Source organism: Salvia splendens, chromosome 15, assembly GCF_004379255.2.
Source record: "Salvia splendens isolate huo1 chromosome 15, SspV2, whole genome shotgun sequence".
Taxonomy (NCBI): domain Eukaryota; kingdom Viridiplantae; phylum Streptophyta; class Magnoliopsida; order Lamiales; family Lamiaceae; genus Salvia; species Salvia splendens.
The window spans coordinates 10,073,399-10,091,360 of NC_056046.1; the positions used below are offsets into that span (position 1 = coordinate 10,073,399).

General features: G+C 44.1%; 1 protein-coding gene across 1 annotated transcript; it reads right to left on the bottom strand.

Moving 5' to 3' along the window:
• Positions 1–962: 962 nt before the first annotated feature.
• Positions 963–2,209, bottom strand: LOC121767280 (protein MIZU-KUSSEI 1-like). The gene has a single exon (XM_042163519.1). It carries the CDS (start codon positions 1,971–1,973, stop codon positions 1,194–1,196), a length of 780 nt encoding a protein of 259 aa, XP_042019453.1. The 5' UTR covers positions 1,974–2,209; the 3' UTR covers positions 963–1,193.
• Positions 2,210–17,962: the final 15,753 nt, after the last annotated feature.

Sequence of the window (17,962 nt, forward strand, 5' to 3'; positions counted from 1 at the left end):
AAAATTCTGCGGCATCTACTCGACTGAAGAGGCGCGCTACCAAAGCGGCACCACGGCCACCGACATTTTGACGTCCGCTTTGCGCGCCTACTACCAGGACGAGGGACATCAATTCAGATTTGTTGATGTTGGCAGGCCGTCAAGGACGAGGAACGATGGGCCGGCGGTTTCCGCTCCAGCTCGGGCTCAAACTCGAAGCGCATGAAGCATACGGCGAGTGGCCAATACTCGTCTAGTATTGGTGCGTCTGGTGGTGACACTGCTGAAGGCATCAGCCAACATGATGTTGAATCCCAGGAGTTTGCGGGTACGGTCGGCGATGCAGGAGGATCCGCGAGTAGGCGCCGTCGGCCGCAAGGGACGAAGGCGGCGAAAGTGGCTAGAGCAAGGAAGGGCCGAGGCGAATCAAGCCAGCCGGCCTCAGGATCGGGCTCGCGAGGAGGCTCGGACACACTTATGGTGGCGTACATGACCGCCACAATGGCGGACACTTCCCGCTTCTCGCACTCCCAATACGCGGCCTGGTGGAACGGAATTGTGCATATGGCAGCACAACTTGGCCTTCCGACTCCCCCTCAACCTCGACCGCCTCCGGAGGATGATTAGCCCTTCCGATTAGTTTTTTTTTATTTTGTGTGTTTTTTTTATTTTGTGTGTTTTTTTGTGTGTTTTTAATTTTGTGTGTTTTTTAATTTTGTTTTAATTTTAATAAAGTGTGTTTGTTTAAATTGAATTGGGTTTTAAAAAAAATTATAAATTAAATTGAATGAATAGTAATTAAGAGACGGTATAGAGACTGTTAAGAGACGGAGCGTTGCAGGTTCCGTCTCTTAGTTAAGAGATGGAGGCAAAAACGACAGTGGGGCCCTCAAATAGTGCTCAAATAGTAGTTAAAAGACGGTTTAAGAGACGGTATAGAGACAGCATTGTGGATGGCCTAAAATAGCAAAATCAACCAAAAATTAGCACACAACACAATAACTGCATTTCTCCAGCTTTCATTCATTAGGGAAAGGGAAAAAACAGAGTAACTACCCTCACCTATACACAATATACCATCATCATATATCCAACCAACCATCTCTCCTATCCCACTAAAACTTTCCCCATTTTTTTAAAAAAAAAAGCCTAAAAACATTCCTAAAACCGAAGTAAATTCAAACATAAACTTAAATTAATTAAAAAAAAAAGATTCAAACTCTAAGCAAATAGATGCTGAGTTCGGGCCCTCCATTCCCATCCGGATTCATCATGTAGAAAGCCTCAGAATCTTTGCTGCCCACAACTCTCTCAAACTTGGCCCGCATATACATCATCTCCCCATCCCCGCAGCCCGGCCCGGGCAGCACCCCTGCCCCCATCGAAATCGGCCCGATTGCGTTGAGCACCTTCCACTCCTCGGGCCCGCAGTCCCTCCTCATCGCGTAGCCGCACCTCTTCCCGTTGCAGTAAGTCCTCCAAACGGGCTCTTCCAGAAGCTTCGCCCCCTTCTTCTCGGCCCGCTTCTCACACTCCAGCGCGATCCTCACCAGCCCGGACGCCATCTCCTTCACCAGCACGCTCGTCGGCGTCGCCAGCTCCACCAAAAAGCCCGGCCCGAGCTTGAAATCCTCCTGGAACGCGAAGCACACGTGCCCGCGCCGGTGCCCGAACAGCGTCCCGACGACCTTCGTCCCCAGGCCCGACGACAAATTAGGCCCGGTCCGGCCCAAGGCCCGCGCCAAGCGTAGTTTCGCCACCGCCATGACGGAGAGCTTTTTACGCGGCGTTTTCTTGGCGGCGCCGGCGGAGCTGGAGCGGCGGAGGTGGAAGCTGAGGTCGTCCTTGTCTACTTCTTCCTCCTCGTGGGGGAGGTTGAGGATTTCGGCCATGTCGTCGTCTTCTTCGTCGTCGGCGCTCTTCTTCTTCCAGTTGAAGTATCTGCGGGAGAAGGAGAAGGAGTCGTGTGAGCTTCGGGCCGTGATTGTCTTCATCTCTCTAAATCAGTTCAAGAGTGGGGTGTGATTGTTTTTGTTAAGAGTTGAGGGAGTTTTTATTGTTAGTTTTGTTGTGGGAAAAGAAGGTGAACAGCCCCACCAAACTGATTCAGGAAAATGTATGACAAATGAGACAACGAGAGAACATACACTTCGCAGAGAGAGAGAGAAATGGAATGAGGGATTGTGGTTTCAGAGGGGACATGGATTTATCTATAATCGTTTTCGGAATAGTGGGGCACTGGAAGAAATGCGAATTGGGAAATTTTATTTTTTATAATTCATTGGCTAATGTTTTTATTATTATTGACTGATTTAATTAGAAATTGCATTGGAAACTGATAAGGTATAGGTAGAGTCGTAGAGACACACCAAACTATAACTACTCTTCAACCGGCCTTCAAAGTAAGTCCTTCAATTTTTTATTTAGTGGCCTAAATAAGTAAAATATGTGGATATGTGGTCTAAAAATTTATAATCTCTCCATTATAATTGTTATAATGGAGACAATTCTTATCGGCACAAGATTTAAAAAGTTGATATTTAATGAATTTAGTGGATAGAGAAAATAGAGCAGGTTGGGAAAAAGTACTCTATAAGAAAGAAATGACTTACTTCGGCCATCCATAATAGGAATACCCCAGCAATAGCTCGGCCATAGCCTAGCCACAAACTCCTTCTGCCACATCATCAGCACTAAAAATTCTCCTGTTACATCATCAAAACAAGCAAATAGCCCAGCCATAGCCTAGCCACATCACTAATAACAATTATATAAAAATGAAATAATTAACAATCACACAATATACGGAATTTAATTTACGAGACATATACGGGAAACATTAATAATACTATTAAAATTTTAAAAAGTACAATAATTTAAAAAAAGTACAATAATTTAAAAAAAATTACAATAATTAAAAAAAAGTACAATAATTCACTCCTCGTCTCCGTCGTCGTCTCCTCCGTCGCTGTCGCCACCCTCGCCTCCGCCTCCGTCGCCACCGTCTCTACTCCCGCCGGTCTCCCTCTGTGCCGCCTCCAACTCGTCCTGCATGCTCATGAGCAATGTTTCAAGCAAACTCTTCTCCACGGGGTCCACCGCCGCCCGCCATTCGGCCAGCGTCTTGACCATCTGAGCGCGTTTGTTGACGCGCGAAGAATTTGAGATCCGCTGTGGATTGGCCAAGGGGGGATGCCGACTGGACCTCCTGGGAACCCCCGGCGACCCCCCTCGCCTCCCGTTGAGCCCGCTTGTGCCCAACCGGGCGAGTTCGGCGAGCGAACGAACGAGGGGTCGGGACCTCCTGGGCCGTCTCGGGGAGGTCGTGGGAACCACCGCTGCTGCCGCTGAAATCATAGGTATAGTTCAATCGTTGCTTCTTCGGCCAGCCAGCGTCGACACCTACTCGGAACTTCTCGGAGTCGTTCAGCACAAGACATCAGTTCCAGTAGGTGAACTCCTTATACAACCCGGGCTGGGGGAAGGCTTTCTCCGCTATCCTCCTGCAGTCTTCCTCCGTTTGGCCACTGCTCTGCATGCTGAGGGCGTTGGCGTACAAACCCAAAAATCGGGAGACGGCAGCCCTGATTCGGTCCCACCCCTTCTGGCAATCCTCCCCGTTGCGTGGCCTCCCCTCTGAGCAAAATGTCTGGTAGGCTGCTGCTATCTTGCCCCACAAGTTGACGATCCTCTGGTTGTTCGAAACGAGAGGATCGTCGCAAACACTCACCCACGCCTTGGACAGCGCGACGTTCTCCGTGTCGTTCCACCTCCTCCGGACCTGGCTATCCACACCCGACTACGACGACTCGCCCTTCTTCTTCGCCTTGCCCTTCTTCTTTGGGTCGCCCCGACCCCGCACTGCTTCCCCCATTTGATCGAGAGTTTCCGAAACCCCGAGCATATCGAACCCTAACTCCTCTAAGAAGAAAGACTCAAATTGCGTTAACTGTGAATCCGCTGGGGTCGATGTGTGCAAGAAGCAGTCGAAAAATCAAAACTGGGGCGATAGACGTTTTCCTCCCCCGGCGTCCCCTGCGTCGCCGGTACCCCCCCTGTCGGGGCTGCATCAGCGTCCCCACTAGGCATCATCTGCATCCCGGGTGCCCACCCCGGCATCATCTGCACACCGGGCTGCATCCCCGATACCCCCTGCCACGACGGCGTACTCCCCCAGGTGCCATCCCTGGCATCATCCCCTGCCACGGGTACATGTTATAGTACCCTGGCATCGGACCCCATCCACCTCCCACGGGTACCGGGAGAGTTTGAGACCTGCTCGTCACTGGAGTACCTTCGTTGGTGTTCTCCATTTCTCGGTGTTGATCTTGTACAGAAATTAAGATAGAGAGAGTACTCGTTAAAACAAGTGGTACGAATGAAAATGAAGTGCAAAGCGCGTATATATAGTGTTTCGGAAAAAAAATCGTCTAGGCGATGCGCTAGGCGATCCGGACGTTGCAATAACGTCGAGCGGATCGCCTAGCGCCACGAAATCGCCGAGCGCTAGGCGGTTTTTAATTCTGAAAATGGCTGGGCATTTGCAATGGACCGCCTAGCGCACGGCCTAGCGCCGGCGCTCAACTAGGCGGTGCGCTAGGCGCCATTGCGGATTGCCTTATAGTATGGCATCTCAAAAGGAAAAGTGACTCGCTTAGAGCATTCACAGCGGAGAGCACACCGTTGTCCGTCCGTCTGTGCCAGCGGCACGGCACCGTTGTCCGCCGCTGCGCTCTTGCTGCTGGCACGGCGCTGCTCTTAGCTAAGAGTACGTCCGTGCCAGCAAGCAGGGCGACGTGACGCGTTTCTATTGGCCCTTCGCATTTTATTTTTTTCTTTTTTTAAAAAATCGAAAATAATACCAAAAATTAAAAAATATATATTTTTGGATTCCCAAAAATATACAGATTTTATTACCATTTTCAAAAAAAAATTAAATTTTTTTAAAAAAATTAATCCCAAAATCATCTATAAATACACACATTCATCATCCATTTGGGCGAAATTCAGCCACGAGTAGTGGGTTTTTTTAATTTTATGAATTTAATTATGTAATTTTTAATTTTTAGGGTTTTAATTATGTAATTTTTATTTTTTTTGTAATTTGTAATATTATTCCGGTTATTTTTAATGCATTTTAATATTGTGAAAATGTTTTTATTTAAATTGAATAATAGAATGCTGGGCCCTTGAGCATGTCCTTGCAGAAGAGCAAGGATGTGTGTGTTGTGCTCTTGACTAAGAGCAGGGAGTAAAAGTGGGTCTGGGCCCACATCCGTACTCGTTGGCAAGAGCACGGATGTGGATGCTCTTATGGTGGTACAAAGGGAGTACTAAATTCCAAGTATTGTCGATAAAAGATAAAAAATGTACTCCCTCCGTCACATAAAAATAGTCTTTTTTTATCTTGGGTCCTTTTAATTTGTCTCTTATCTTGACAAGTTTTTTCTCTAAGTGTGACTCATTCTCTCCTAGCAATATATCAATCATTTTTTCTTTCTATTTCACACTTTATTAATGTTATATTAAAATTTATATTTCTAAAGTTCCTCTTTACAATGAGAAAGGACAAAATAATCGTCAAAAATTAATTTTTTTTTTAAAATGGACCTAGCCAGTTTCTTGGTGGTGTGCTATACAGTGTCAGTGGAGACAGAGTAATTATGCAAAATTGAAGTGTTTTGTGGGATTAAGGTGTAGTGAGGCGAGGCGACACCATTAGTAAATATGTGACCACCTCAAATGAGTTGTATGCCATAAACCTTGCACTAATATTGCAACTGGTCTTAATTTCAAATCATCACCAAAGAAGTGGAGAATGAAAGTATTTTTAAAAAGAAACAAAAAAAAATCGTTGTGTGAATAAATTTATATTTAAAGAATTCTATAATTGGTAATACACCATGATGTGAACGTCCATCAGTTTGCATGTTTAACTTGTCTGAGTTTCATTTGTGTCAAAGTTTGACTAATTTAAAATAAGTTTAAAGTTTGTCTGTTGGCATCTAATATATAATGACGTATGTAATGGAGTAATTGTTTTGGGCACTAAGATTACTATTTATTTTTGCATTTGTGAAATGAATTCAATATTAGGTAGTTGGAGACTTGGAGTGGACAACCACATAAGTCGTAATGATTTAAATTCAGATTAAAATTTTATATACCAAAAACTCACATTTAATTTCCTTTAATTTGTTATTCATAAATAATACTACTATGATCACATATGACCATTCAAAATGTGTAAAATCTTGTAGTAATTGTTTTCTTATCATGCAAAATGAAACTAACAACTCAAAATGAAATCTATCTAGCAACAAGTAACTTTCCTATAAATATGTCATTTGTTGTTTTCATTTTTGATATGCTCAATTTCTCATAGTTATTCAAGGGGTACTAAATATACAACCAACAGACTCCAAATTACCTTAATGTACATTAAGGCATGAAATTTGAGAGGGACAATTGTAATCCTTGTTCTCGCTTAGACCATCCACAACGCGTCCCGCGCCGGGCTCGCATTTCGTCCCGGAGGGACGGGTCCTCCGCGGGATCCGTTGCAACGATCATCCCGTCCCGTCCCGCGCCCGTCTCGTCCCGTAGCCCGTAGACGCGAGACACGGGACGCGCCGTCCCGCCACGCGCCCGGGAGACGTGTCGCGCGCCCGATGCTTGCGTGACGCCCACTCGCTGGCCCGCGAGTGGGCGTCGTCACGGATGACGCAATAATTCATTTTTTTAATTCGAATTTTAATAAAAAAAATTAATTTTCAAACGGTAATATTACCGTTAATTTTTTATTTTCCTTTATTTATTTATTTTACTCTATAAATAATCATATTTCATACTCATTTCAAACACAAACACGCATCTATTCCTCTCAAATCCTCTCTATCACTCCAATTTTCATCTTAAATCAACTCAAACAAATGGATCCTTTTGAGCAAATGCGTCAATTAATGGAACAATCACTTGAAGAAGATCGACGACGAGAGGCGGAGGAAGCCACGCCACCCCCACGACGCTCCCGGAAGTACATCAATCGGAACCGGGAGGAAGCCGCACGCACGGTTAGTACGCGACTACTTCTGCGATAACCCGATTTGGGGAGATACCTACTTCCGTCGCCGTTTCTTCATGAGTAAACCGCTATTTCTCCACATTTTTATGTCATTTTTATTTTTTTTAGAATTTTAATTATGTCTTTTTTTTAAGTTTAAGTTGTAATGTTGTTTTAATTTTAATGAATTGTGTTTGTTTAAATTGAATTGGGTTGGAAAAAAAATAAAAAATGAAATTGAATAAATAGTAATTAAGGGACGGTTAAGGGACGGAGCGTTGCAGGTTTCGTCCCTTAGTTAAGGGATGGAGGAAAAAAGGACAGTGGGGCCCTCAAATAGTGATCAAATAGTAGTTAAGGGACGGTTTAAGGGATGGTATAGAGACAGCGCAGTGGATGGCCTTAGATGCATGAGAGTGTCCACAATGGTGGCCCTTGAAGGCCACCAAATGTGGCCCGACCACCATTCGTGGCTCTCTTGTGGCCTTTACAATGGTAAAGGCCACGAAATGTATAAAAACAATAGGGCCACGAAATGTGGCCCTCTCCAAAAAATAAAATTAATTTGTTTGCTTTTGTAATAATATTTTTTAATTTATGTCTAATAAATTTTATTAGTCTTTAAATTTATGATATTTATAAATTTAATTAAAATAAAATAATTTGGATTATAAACAAAAAAAAATTCTCAACCTAAAAAAAATGTAACAATAATTTCGGTGTATTATATTAAGATAGGAAAATTATACAACGAAAGTGATCTAGTTTAAAAACACTGGGGGAAACCCAAAACCCAAATCACTCTGCGGCGCTACTTCTACGGTTCCAGACCTCTTCAACCATATCAGCCTGCAGTGATGAATGCGATATTTGGCTCCGCATATCGGTGTACCGCTGGATCAAGTATTCATTACTACGTGGTACACCCATCTGCAGGGGCTCCATGGCAGTACCCGAGCTCGAACTAGCACCATCTTCCGGTGTCCACCGCTCTGCAGCAAATCCTTCGTCATCTATTATCATATTGTGCAATATGATACATGCAGTCATGATGTCTGCGACATCATTTTCGTGCCATTGTCGAGCCGGGCACCGTATAATTGCTCATCGCGCTTGGAGTACACCAAAAGCTCGCTCCACATCCTTCCTAGCACCCTCTTGTTTTTTCGCGAAGTAGGTTTGCTTCGGTCCAACGGGTTGTCGGATCGTCTTCACAAACACGGGCCAGCGAGGGTATATACCATCGGCCAAATAGTACCCCATGTTGTACTGAGTGCCATTGGCCATGAATCTAACCTGCGGACCCTCACCCCGGCTCTCGTCATTGAACAGGTGGGACGATCGTAGAACGTTGATGTCGTTGTTCGATCCAGCGACCCCAAAATACGCGTGCCAGATTCGCAAGCGGTAATCAGCAATTGCTTCAAGAATCATCGTGGGATGTCGCCCTTTGAAACCAGAAGTGAATTGCCCCTTCCAAGCCACCGGGCAGTTCCTCCACTCCCAGTGCATGCAATCGATGCTCCCCAACATCCCTGGAAAATGATGTACAGTCCCGTGCATGTCCATCAGACGTTGGCAATCATCAGCCGATGGCTTCCGTAGATACTCTCCCTTGAAGATATCCTTAATGCCCCTGCAAAACTGCCTCAACGTCTGTAGGGCAGTCGTTTCGCCCATCTGTAGGTATTCGTCGAACAACGTCTGTAGGGCAGTCGTTTCGCCCATCTGTAGGTATTCGTCGAACAACGTCTGTAGGGCAGTCGTTTTGGAACTCCAGATCTACCGCTTGTTGGAATTGTTTATCGTCGGAATCCATAGTTCCAAGGTTGTATTGAAATTGGAAGGAAAGATTGGAGGAAAATGGAAGTAAAATAGAGTTGGAAAAATGGAAATGGAGGAAAATGGAAGTAAAATGGAGTTGGAAAAATGGAAATGGGAGTGTATATTTATAAAATAATTTTCGAAACTTAAAAAAAAAAAAAATTATTCCGCGGCCCAGCCGCGAAACGTGGCTCGCTGCAGTGGAGGGCCGCGGCTCCCACGGCTCAGCCGCGTGAAGGCCGCGGCCGCGGCTCACCCTCGGCTCCCGGCCCTGCGCCCCGGCTCTCGGCTCTCTGCAATGGGGGCCGCGCGAAGGCCGCCGGCCGCGGCTCCCCCATTGTGGACACTCTGAACTCAATCTGCACACACGTTGCAGTTTTTACACGAGCCGAGAATGTTTGTCTAAAAAATGTCATAAAATTAGTGGCCAGTGTGATACAATGATGAAAATTTACATCGACCCAATAAAACCTTAATTCTCAAATGAATTCGCTGTAAAGTGCTGTGCTTACAATCATTACATGATTTTAAAATACATTGAGTTTTGACAAAATTAGTACTGCACATATGATTGTTATTATTATTATTTCTAAAATAAATTAAAGCGCTACTACAAGATTGTAGGCGATATCATATGCAGCCGGGCCCCTCCACATGCACCATAAAAGTGTAGTGCATAAATGTCAAAACTCATTGAATAAAAGTGCATAGCACCTAAGTCATTTCACTGTTTAAAGTTTTAAAATAGTAAATACAGAGTTTTGTCACAGGTTCAGAATTCTATGGATCAACTAATCATGATCTGCACCCAGCTACCAACCTAAATATAGGTAGCTTTTAATTAATTAATCTTTTGTATTTTTCTGAAGAATTATTGGGGTATGATTTTTGGAATCAACATGTAAATCAATCATTAAAGTTCGGCTTTAATCATGTTTATGAGCATCCTTAACCCTAGCTCGGATTCAGGCACCAAGTCCCCTCCACTATCATTCCCCTAAATTTGAGTCACAGGCCCTAACCCGGGCCACAACTAATAAATGACACTATTAGCAACTTCAATCTATTTTACTCGTAAAATAAAAAACGTCGGAAATTTAAAACACGGAAAAGTTGTTCTTCGATCGGAAATTGAAAATTACAACATAGAAATTTAAAAATACAAAAAAAACATTAAAACATAACGTCAATGCTGGAAAACGTTGGTGCGTGTCCAAATCTCTTCAATTAGATCGGCTTGGAGGCGAGTGTGTAGTTCGTCTTGGCGCATCGCAGCTAAACGAGCCATGACATTGCGGATGTCGGGAGGAAGGCCCTGCACGGGCAGGGCGGTGACAGTGTAGTCACTCCCGGTGCTGGAGAGCGGATCGTCGCTCCACAAAGTGACATTTTCTTTCTCGTCCTTAACGATCATGTTATGCATTATGATACATGCATAGATGATGTCGGCGATTAGTGGACGCTGCCAACCACGGGCCGCTCCCTTCACAATAGCCCACCGTGCTTGGAGGACTCCGAATGCACGCTCCACATCTTTCCGAGCCGCCTCTTGCCTTTCGGCAAACAATGCCCTCCGATCCATTGTCGGATATGTGATAGTCTTCACGAACACTTGCCATCGAGGGTAGATCCCGTCTGTCATATAGTACCTCATACTATACCGAAGGTGATTGGCCGTGAACTCTACGTTCGGCGCTCGCCCGACACACAAGTCATTAAACAATGGAGACTCGTTCAACACATTGAGGTCGTTGTTCGACCCCGCGACACCAAAGTAGGCATGCCAGATCCACAATCGTTGGTCGGCAACGGCCTCCAACACAATCGTGGGATGTGTGCCCTTGTGCCCGCTAGTGTATTGTCCTCTCCAAGCCGTTGGACAATTCTTCCACTGCCAGTGCATACAGTCAATGCTGCCAAGCATCCCCGGGAAGCCGTGGGTCCGCTCGTGCAAGTTCACCCACTTCCTAACGTCGTCGGTCGTTGGCTTTCTCAAGTATGTATCCTTGAATGCTTCGATGACTGCCCGACAGAATTTAGCTAGGCAATCCCGTCCAGTATGCTCACTTGCATGGAGATACTCATCGAACATATCTGTTGTAGTTCCGTAAGCGAGTTGACATATGGCAGACGTGCATTTCTGCAAAGTCGATATACTTTGCCGGCCCACAACATCAGTGGTTTGGCAGAAATACGAGTCACGAGCTACAACTGCGTTGACAATGCTTAGGAACAAAGGCCTCCGCATCCGGAATCGGCGACGGAACATCTGATCACTCCATCGCGGATCGCAAGAGAAATAATCTGTGAAAAGCCGCAAAGCAGCTTGTTCACGGTCTCGGTGAATATACATCCGGGTACGTGGTACCCAGACTTGTTGTTCGTTCCAAGCTTGAATAGCAGCTTGGTAGCGTTCGACTTCGTTGTTGATTTCTTCTTGGATTGCCGGTACCGCCTCTTCTAACATTCGAGACATTTGAGCATCGAGTAATCTTTGACGAGTAGGCATTTTTTTGAATTTTAGGAAGAGAAATGAAGTTGAATGGATATGAAAATAGATGGAGTGGTATTTATAAACAAATTTTCGAATTTTAAAAAAATAATTAAGTTGCGGCCCGGCCCGGCCCGAACACGAATTAACGCTGGGCCGGACCGCGTTGCGGCCGGTCCCTAACCAATTAACCCTAGGCCGGGCCGGACCCCGGGAGCGTCCTCAGGCCCAGGCCGCATCTTCCTCTCCTCCAACGCAACGCCTGGGCCGGGACTCGCTCATTACGGCCAGACCCAAAGCGCTAAGGATGCTCTGATATATAAACTGGTGTTAAAATTGGATATGAGATCTTTCGTTAGTGCCTAGTGGGAGATACAGTATGAGGGGAAAATTAATTCATAGTTATCGTTTACTTATTTATTTGTTACGAGACCCGGTGATATATTTGAAATATCAAATAAAGTAATTTTGCTTAGTGTCTGATTTGAAAATATTATCCGTTATCTGAATTTTCTTAAAATATTTTATCATCGCAATATGTTATTGAGTAATTTATCATTACATATATTTCTTGAATGTTGTATTAGACATGGCTAAGGATTGGAGATAATAGAGAGAGTACCGAGAGAATGGATTTATGGTTTATTGCTTTTTTTAATTGTTCTTCCAATCACCCTTTATATAGGTGTTACAAATACCTCTATAAGGTATGATATCAATCTCCTCTAATTAGTATCAAATCTGTAATCAATGTGATTGATCCTAATCAATGTAATTGATCCCTATAATATTCTATTTTTCTAACACTCCCCCTCAAGTTGAGTGGTGGTGGGGTCTCCAAAACTCAACTTGAAAAGTGCACTTGTAAAACTTCTCGAGTTAACAGCCTTGGTTAGAATATCAGCCAGTTGATCTCCAGATCGAACAAATGGTAGCTCTACTGCTCCACTCTCAATGTTTTCCTTGATGAAGTGTCTGTCGACTTCGACATGTTTCGTCCTATCGTGTTGTACTGGATTTTCGGATATGCTGATGGCTGCTTTGTTATCACAGAAGAGTTGACTCTTTTCTAAAGTGAGTCCAATCTCATTCATTAGTCTTCTTAGCCACAATATTTCCATTAGTCCACTTTTGATCCCTCTGAATTCTGCCTCGGCGCTGGATAATGCCACTACTTTTTATTTTTTGCTTCTCCAAGTGACTAGATTACCTTCAACAAAAGTAAAATAACCCGCTGTCGATCTTCTGTCAACCGGGTTGCTTGCCCAATCAGCATCCGTGTATCCATGCACCTCTCGGAGTTTATTCTTCTTGAACATTATTCCATGCCCGACTGTTCCCTTGAGGTACTTGACTATTCTCAATGCGGGTTCATAGTGATCCTTCTGTGGTCGATGCATGAACTGACTCACAATTCCGACGACGTAGGCAATATCATGTCTAGTGTGGGATAGGTAAATGAGCTTCCCAACCAAACGTTGATATTGACCTTGGTGTGCTAGCTCCGCCCCCTCGGAGATTTGCAGTCCATGATTAACTAAGATTGGTGTATCAGCAGGTTTGCAATCCAGAAGTCCTGTCTCAGCCAGGATGTCCAGGATGTATTTCTTCTGCCTCAGAAAAATCCCTCCTTCAGATCTTAGTACCTCTATTCCCAAGAAGTACTTAAGATTTCCCAAGTCCTTCATCTCGAATTCTTGGGACAGACTTCCCTTGAGTCTCTCGATCTCCTCTGCATCGTTTCCAGTTATGATCATGTCATCTACATAGATGATCAAGCACGTAATCCGGCCTTCCCGCTTCTTCAGGAATAATGTATGATCCGAATGACTTTGTTTAAACCCATACTTTGTCATAGCTTCAGTGAATCTTCCGAACCAAATTCTGGGGGACTGCTTAAGTCCATACAAAGTTTTCTTCAGCCGACATCCTTCTCCTTTCTTGTACCCCTGTGAGAATCCCGGTGGTGCTTCCATATATACTTCTCTCTTTAGTTCCCCATGGAGGAAAGCATTTGTGACGTCAAATTGATGTAGTGGCCAGTCTCTGTTTGCAGCAACGGATAATAGCACTCGGATTGTGTTCATCTTTGCTACTTGAGAGAATGTCTCATCATAGTCTACTCCATAGGTTTGTGTACACCCCTTTGCTACCAACCGCGCCTTGTACCTTTCTATAGAACCATTTGGTCGACGCTTGATAGTAAACACCCATTTACACCCGACTGCCTTCTTCCCGTCTGGTATCATGCACTTTTCCCAAGTGTTGTTCCTTTCTAGTGCACCCATTTCCTTTAGCATTGCCTCTCTCCAATGCCTGTGTCTCCAAGCCTCTTCCACCGTGCAAGGAATCTCTTCTTCCTCATAAAGTGCTGCTTCAAATGCATACGCCATTTCGGAGAGTTGCCCTTTAGCCATATTGGCTATTGAGTACTTAGCTTTCTTGCATATGGCTTCAGGGCTGTATCTCTTTGGTGGAACTCCTCGGTTGGATCTTGGTGGTAATTTGTATCCTCCAACTCCTTCATTCATCTGCTCTTCCAGTAGGTCGCAGATTTCTGGTTCAGTTTGGTTGTCAGGTTCAGACTCAATATCTGTTTCAGGGTCAGTCTCACTGGATATAGGAACATTATCACCAATATTGTGGGTATTTCCAACTTCAGAAGGAGTATCAGAAGTACTTACAGCGGATATCAGTAAAGGGTTCTCCTGGGCGATGACACTGATCGGTGTGGGCTGTATTTCAGAGGACTGTACTGCTTCGTTGATGACTTCCTTTGGTGTGCCTGCTGCTGCCGAAGGATTTAACCGACTATTTAACCGACTTAGTAGGTCACAGTCACTCTCCCCCTGACCGCTAAGGTGGTTAAAGAAATAGCCTGTTTCAAGGAAATCACAGTTCATGGTGGTGAACATGCGACCGGATTTAGGATCAAAGCATCGGTATCCTTTCTGGGAAGCCCCATATCCCACGAAAACTCATTTTACGGCACAAGGTGATAGTTTGGTGTGCTCATGTTTAGGTATATGGACAAAGACCGAGCATCCGAACACTCGAGGTTGAAGGGTCAAGGGTAAAGGGATTTGAGCTCGTGTGGAAAGGACTTCTAGCGGTGTTTGGAGATTTAGCATGCTAGAGGGTAATCGGTTTGTGAGATAGACGGATGAGGCAATAGCTTCCGGCCAAAAATTTCTGGGGGTATTGGATTCAATTAGCATAGCACGCGCCATTTCTAGAAGAGTACGATTCTTTCTCTCAGACACACCGTTTTGTTCCGGGGTGTATGGGCATGTAGTTTGGTGGACTAGGCCTTTATCGTGACAAAAGGTCTTCATGTTCAAATTTACAAATTCTCCCCCATTGTCGGATCTAAGGATTTGTATGTTTTTTTGAAATTGGGTTTGTACTAGGGTGTGAAAGTGTTTAAAATGTTCAAAGACTTCATTTTTGTGTTTCATAAAGTAGATCCATGTCATGCGAGTGCAATCATCTATAAAGAGAAGAAAATACTTAAACCCTTGTCCCCCTACAACTGGAGATGGACCTCACACGTCGGAATGGACTAGTGAAAACAACGAGTCAACTCGGGTATTATTGGGTTTATAAGAATGTCTATGACTTTTGGCCAACACACAAGTCTCACAATACATTTCTTGACTAAATTTAGGAAAGAGAGTTTTTAAATAACCCGAGGATGGATGTCCTAAACGACGATGCCAGAGCCAAGCTTCCCTGTCTGATGATCCATGAGTTAGCAAAGCAGTTCCTTGTTGATCTATCTCGTCCACATAATACAGCCCGTCCCTCTCAGTGCCACGTCCAATAATTACCCCTGTTCTGATATCCTGCAAAAGGCAAAAGTTGGGTTGCATCAGGAGAGTACAATTTAATTCTTTTGTCACATGACTAATTGATAATAATTTGTGTGACATGGAAGGAACATATAAGCAGTTGGATAAAGTCAGAGCGGGTGAAATTCTGACAGTTCCTGCTCCTTCCACAGAAGTACATTCTCCACTGGCCGTTTGAATGTGAGTTTTCGGTGCCCTATGCATATTAGATATATCATCAATATCATAAGTAATAGTGTCAGTGGCTCCGCAGTCAAAAATCCATTTGTCATTTTTATTTTCAGAGGAAATTGATAGGGCGTAAGACGTGGGTAAATGTTCGAGGATTTGATATCTGTTTTCACAAGGTACAAGGGCTGTTTGGGAATATCTGGGAGGTTTAGGACTTGATTTGGCAATTTTTGACATTCTGGTCTCGATTTTGAGATTTCTGAGAGTCTGGGGTTCTTTTTGAAATTTTCCAGGATCATAAGGGGTGGTTTTATCAATATTTTGGGTATGGGGTTCACTTTTTAATTTCTCAAAGTTATGAGGGTTTGAGGATAAATCCTCAAACTCCAAAATACCTTCACCCGTCGCCTCCATTTCGTCGATTCCTCTTGAGATTGTCGCGACTCCGATTTCCCCCACTGTCGGAGCTCCAGGCCTGCCGCCGCCTCGGTTTGACGCGGCTTCTGGGTTGCTCCCGACGGTGGCGGCTGATGCTCCTTCTCCGATGGCTAGGGCTGCAGCGGCTTTGCCTTTGAATTGGGATTGATGTTGTCGAACCGCTTTCCGCTCCTCCCACCACTCCTGATAGCCACAGAGCTCGAAGCACGTCTCCTTCGTGTGTCTCTTCTTCCCGCAGTGTGTGCATAGCAGCTTTGATCGGTCCTCCTCTCCTTTTTGGGGCCAACCGCTGCCGCCGCCACGTTGAGGGAAGCTTGGGAGGTTCCGGTTGGTAGAGTGATTTTGCCACGGAGTTCTTGCTGCGAGTCCTGCTCCGATTCCTTGCACTATTCCTGTGTCTCCTGGTTTTAGAACAGAGGCGCGAGCATCCTCACTCCGGAGTATGGCATATGCTGCTTCTGTAGAGGGAAGTGGTTGAGTTCTCAAAATTTCTTTCTTTACTGCTTCGTGTGTATCATCTAATGCAATTAGAAATTGATGTAATCTTTGTTCTTCTATGAATTGATTGAACAATTCGATGTCTTTAGGGCTCTCCATAGGGTTTGGCCGTTTATGGTCAATTGATACCCATATGTCCTGTAACGACGCCCATACTTCCTCTAATGGTTCGTCCTTTTGTTGTTTCAGCAGTGTAACCTTACGGTGGAGATCGTGGACTTGGATCGAGTCGCCGCCGCTGGCATAGGTGACCGCCAAACTGTCCCAAACTCCTTTCGCCGTTGGGTACTTGGAGACTCTGTTCACCAGTTTTGGTTCTAGATTCTGAACCAACCAGGTAGATACACAATCGTCCGCCTGTTGCCATTGTGTAAATTCCGGATCGGTTTTTGACGGTGGGGCTGGGACTCCAGTAATGTGAGATATCATCCCCGACCGTTGATAGCTCTTCGGATGAGTCCTACCCACAATGAGTAGTTCTCACCGTTTAATTTAGTGCCGACATCAAGGGGTTTTGTATCTGGTTTATAGCTGTTTTGGGCTGATTTGGTAGGTATTATCTGTGAGTTTTGGGATTGCGCCATACTGTAGCGCATGAATTCGGAGAACATTTGAGCGAATTGCTCAGATCCGGTTGGTTCGGGTATGTCGTCGTTTTCTGACATGTTTGGTTGTTTTCGACAAAGATCTGCCGGGTTTTGGTTTTATGGTCGAGATTGGACCGAGACAGTGATAAGACTACTCTGAGTCTCACCCCTGCTCTGATACCATCTAGAATGTTGTATTAGACATGGCTAAGGATTGGAGATAATAGAGAGAGTACCGAGAGAATGGATTTATGGTTTATTGCTTTTTTTAATTGTTCTTCCAATCACCCTTTATATAGGTGTTACAAATACCTCTATAAGATATGATATCAATCTCCTCTAATTAGTATCAAATCTGTAATCAATGTGATTGATCCTAATTAATGTAATTGATCCCTATAATATTCTATTTTTCTAACAATATTAAAACCACTTTAGGATGATCTATTATTTTGTGATAGTGTTCTTTTCAGATCTCATTGATATGTATTTTTACGGCCCCTACGGAGATGGGCCAACCCAAAGGGCTTAAATATAACTAAATGGGTCACCTTACTTTCATATACTAGTAGGCCGCTAGAGACTAACCCAGCAAAAAGAATTTGGGAGCAGTCATCACATATATAATTAATTTTATGTAGTACTCCTAGTTTATTTTGTCATTCAATAATAAAAATGCAAATTGTCGAAAAAACCACAAAGTTTATTCATATTCCGATCTGCAACTTAAAATATAACTGATTATTCATAATTTTGACATTTTTCTCAAATTTTTTATGATGAAAATTTCCAACGTGTACTACATGTCTGAATTTATTGACATGTCACGCACAAGTGTAAAAAAAGTAAAACTTGTGATTGACAGGATGTCTTAAACGACGCTGTTGAAGTAGTTCAACATTTTGTCCACATAGTACGTTCTACCTCCTATATCATATACTCCTTCCGTCCCACAAGAATATGCACTCTTTCCTTTTTAGTTCTCACAAGAATATGCGCTTTCTAATTTTGGAACTCTTTTCTCTCTAATGAAGTGGGGCTCATTCTTCACTAACAATAC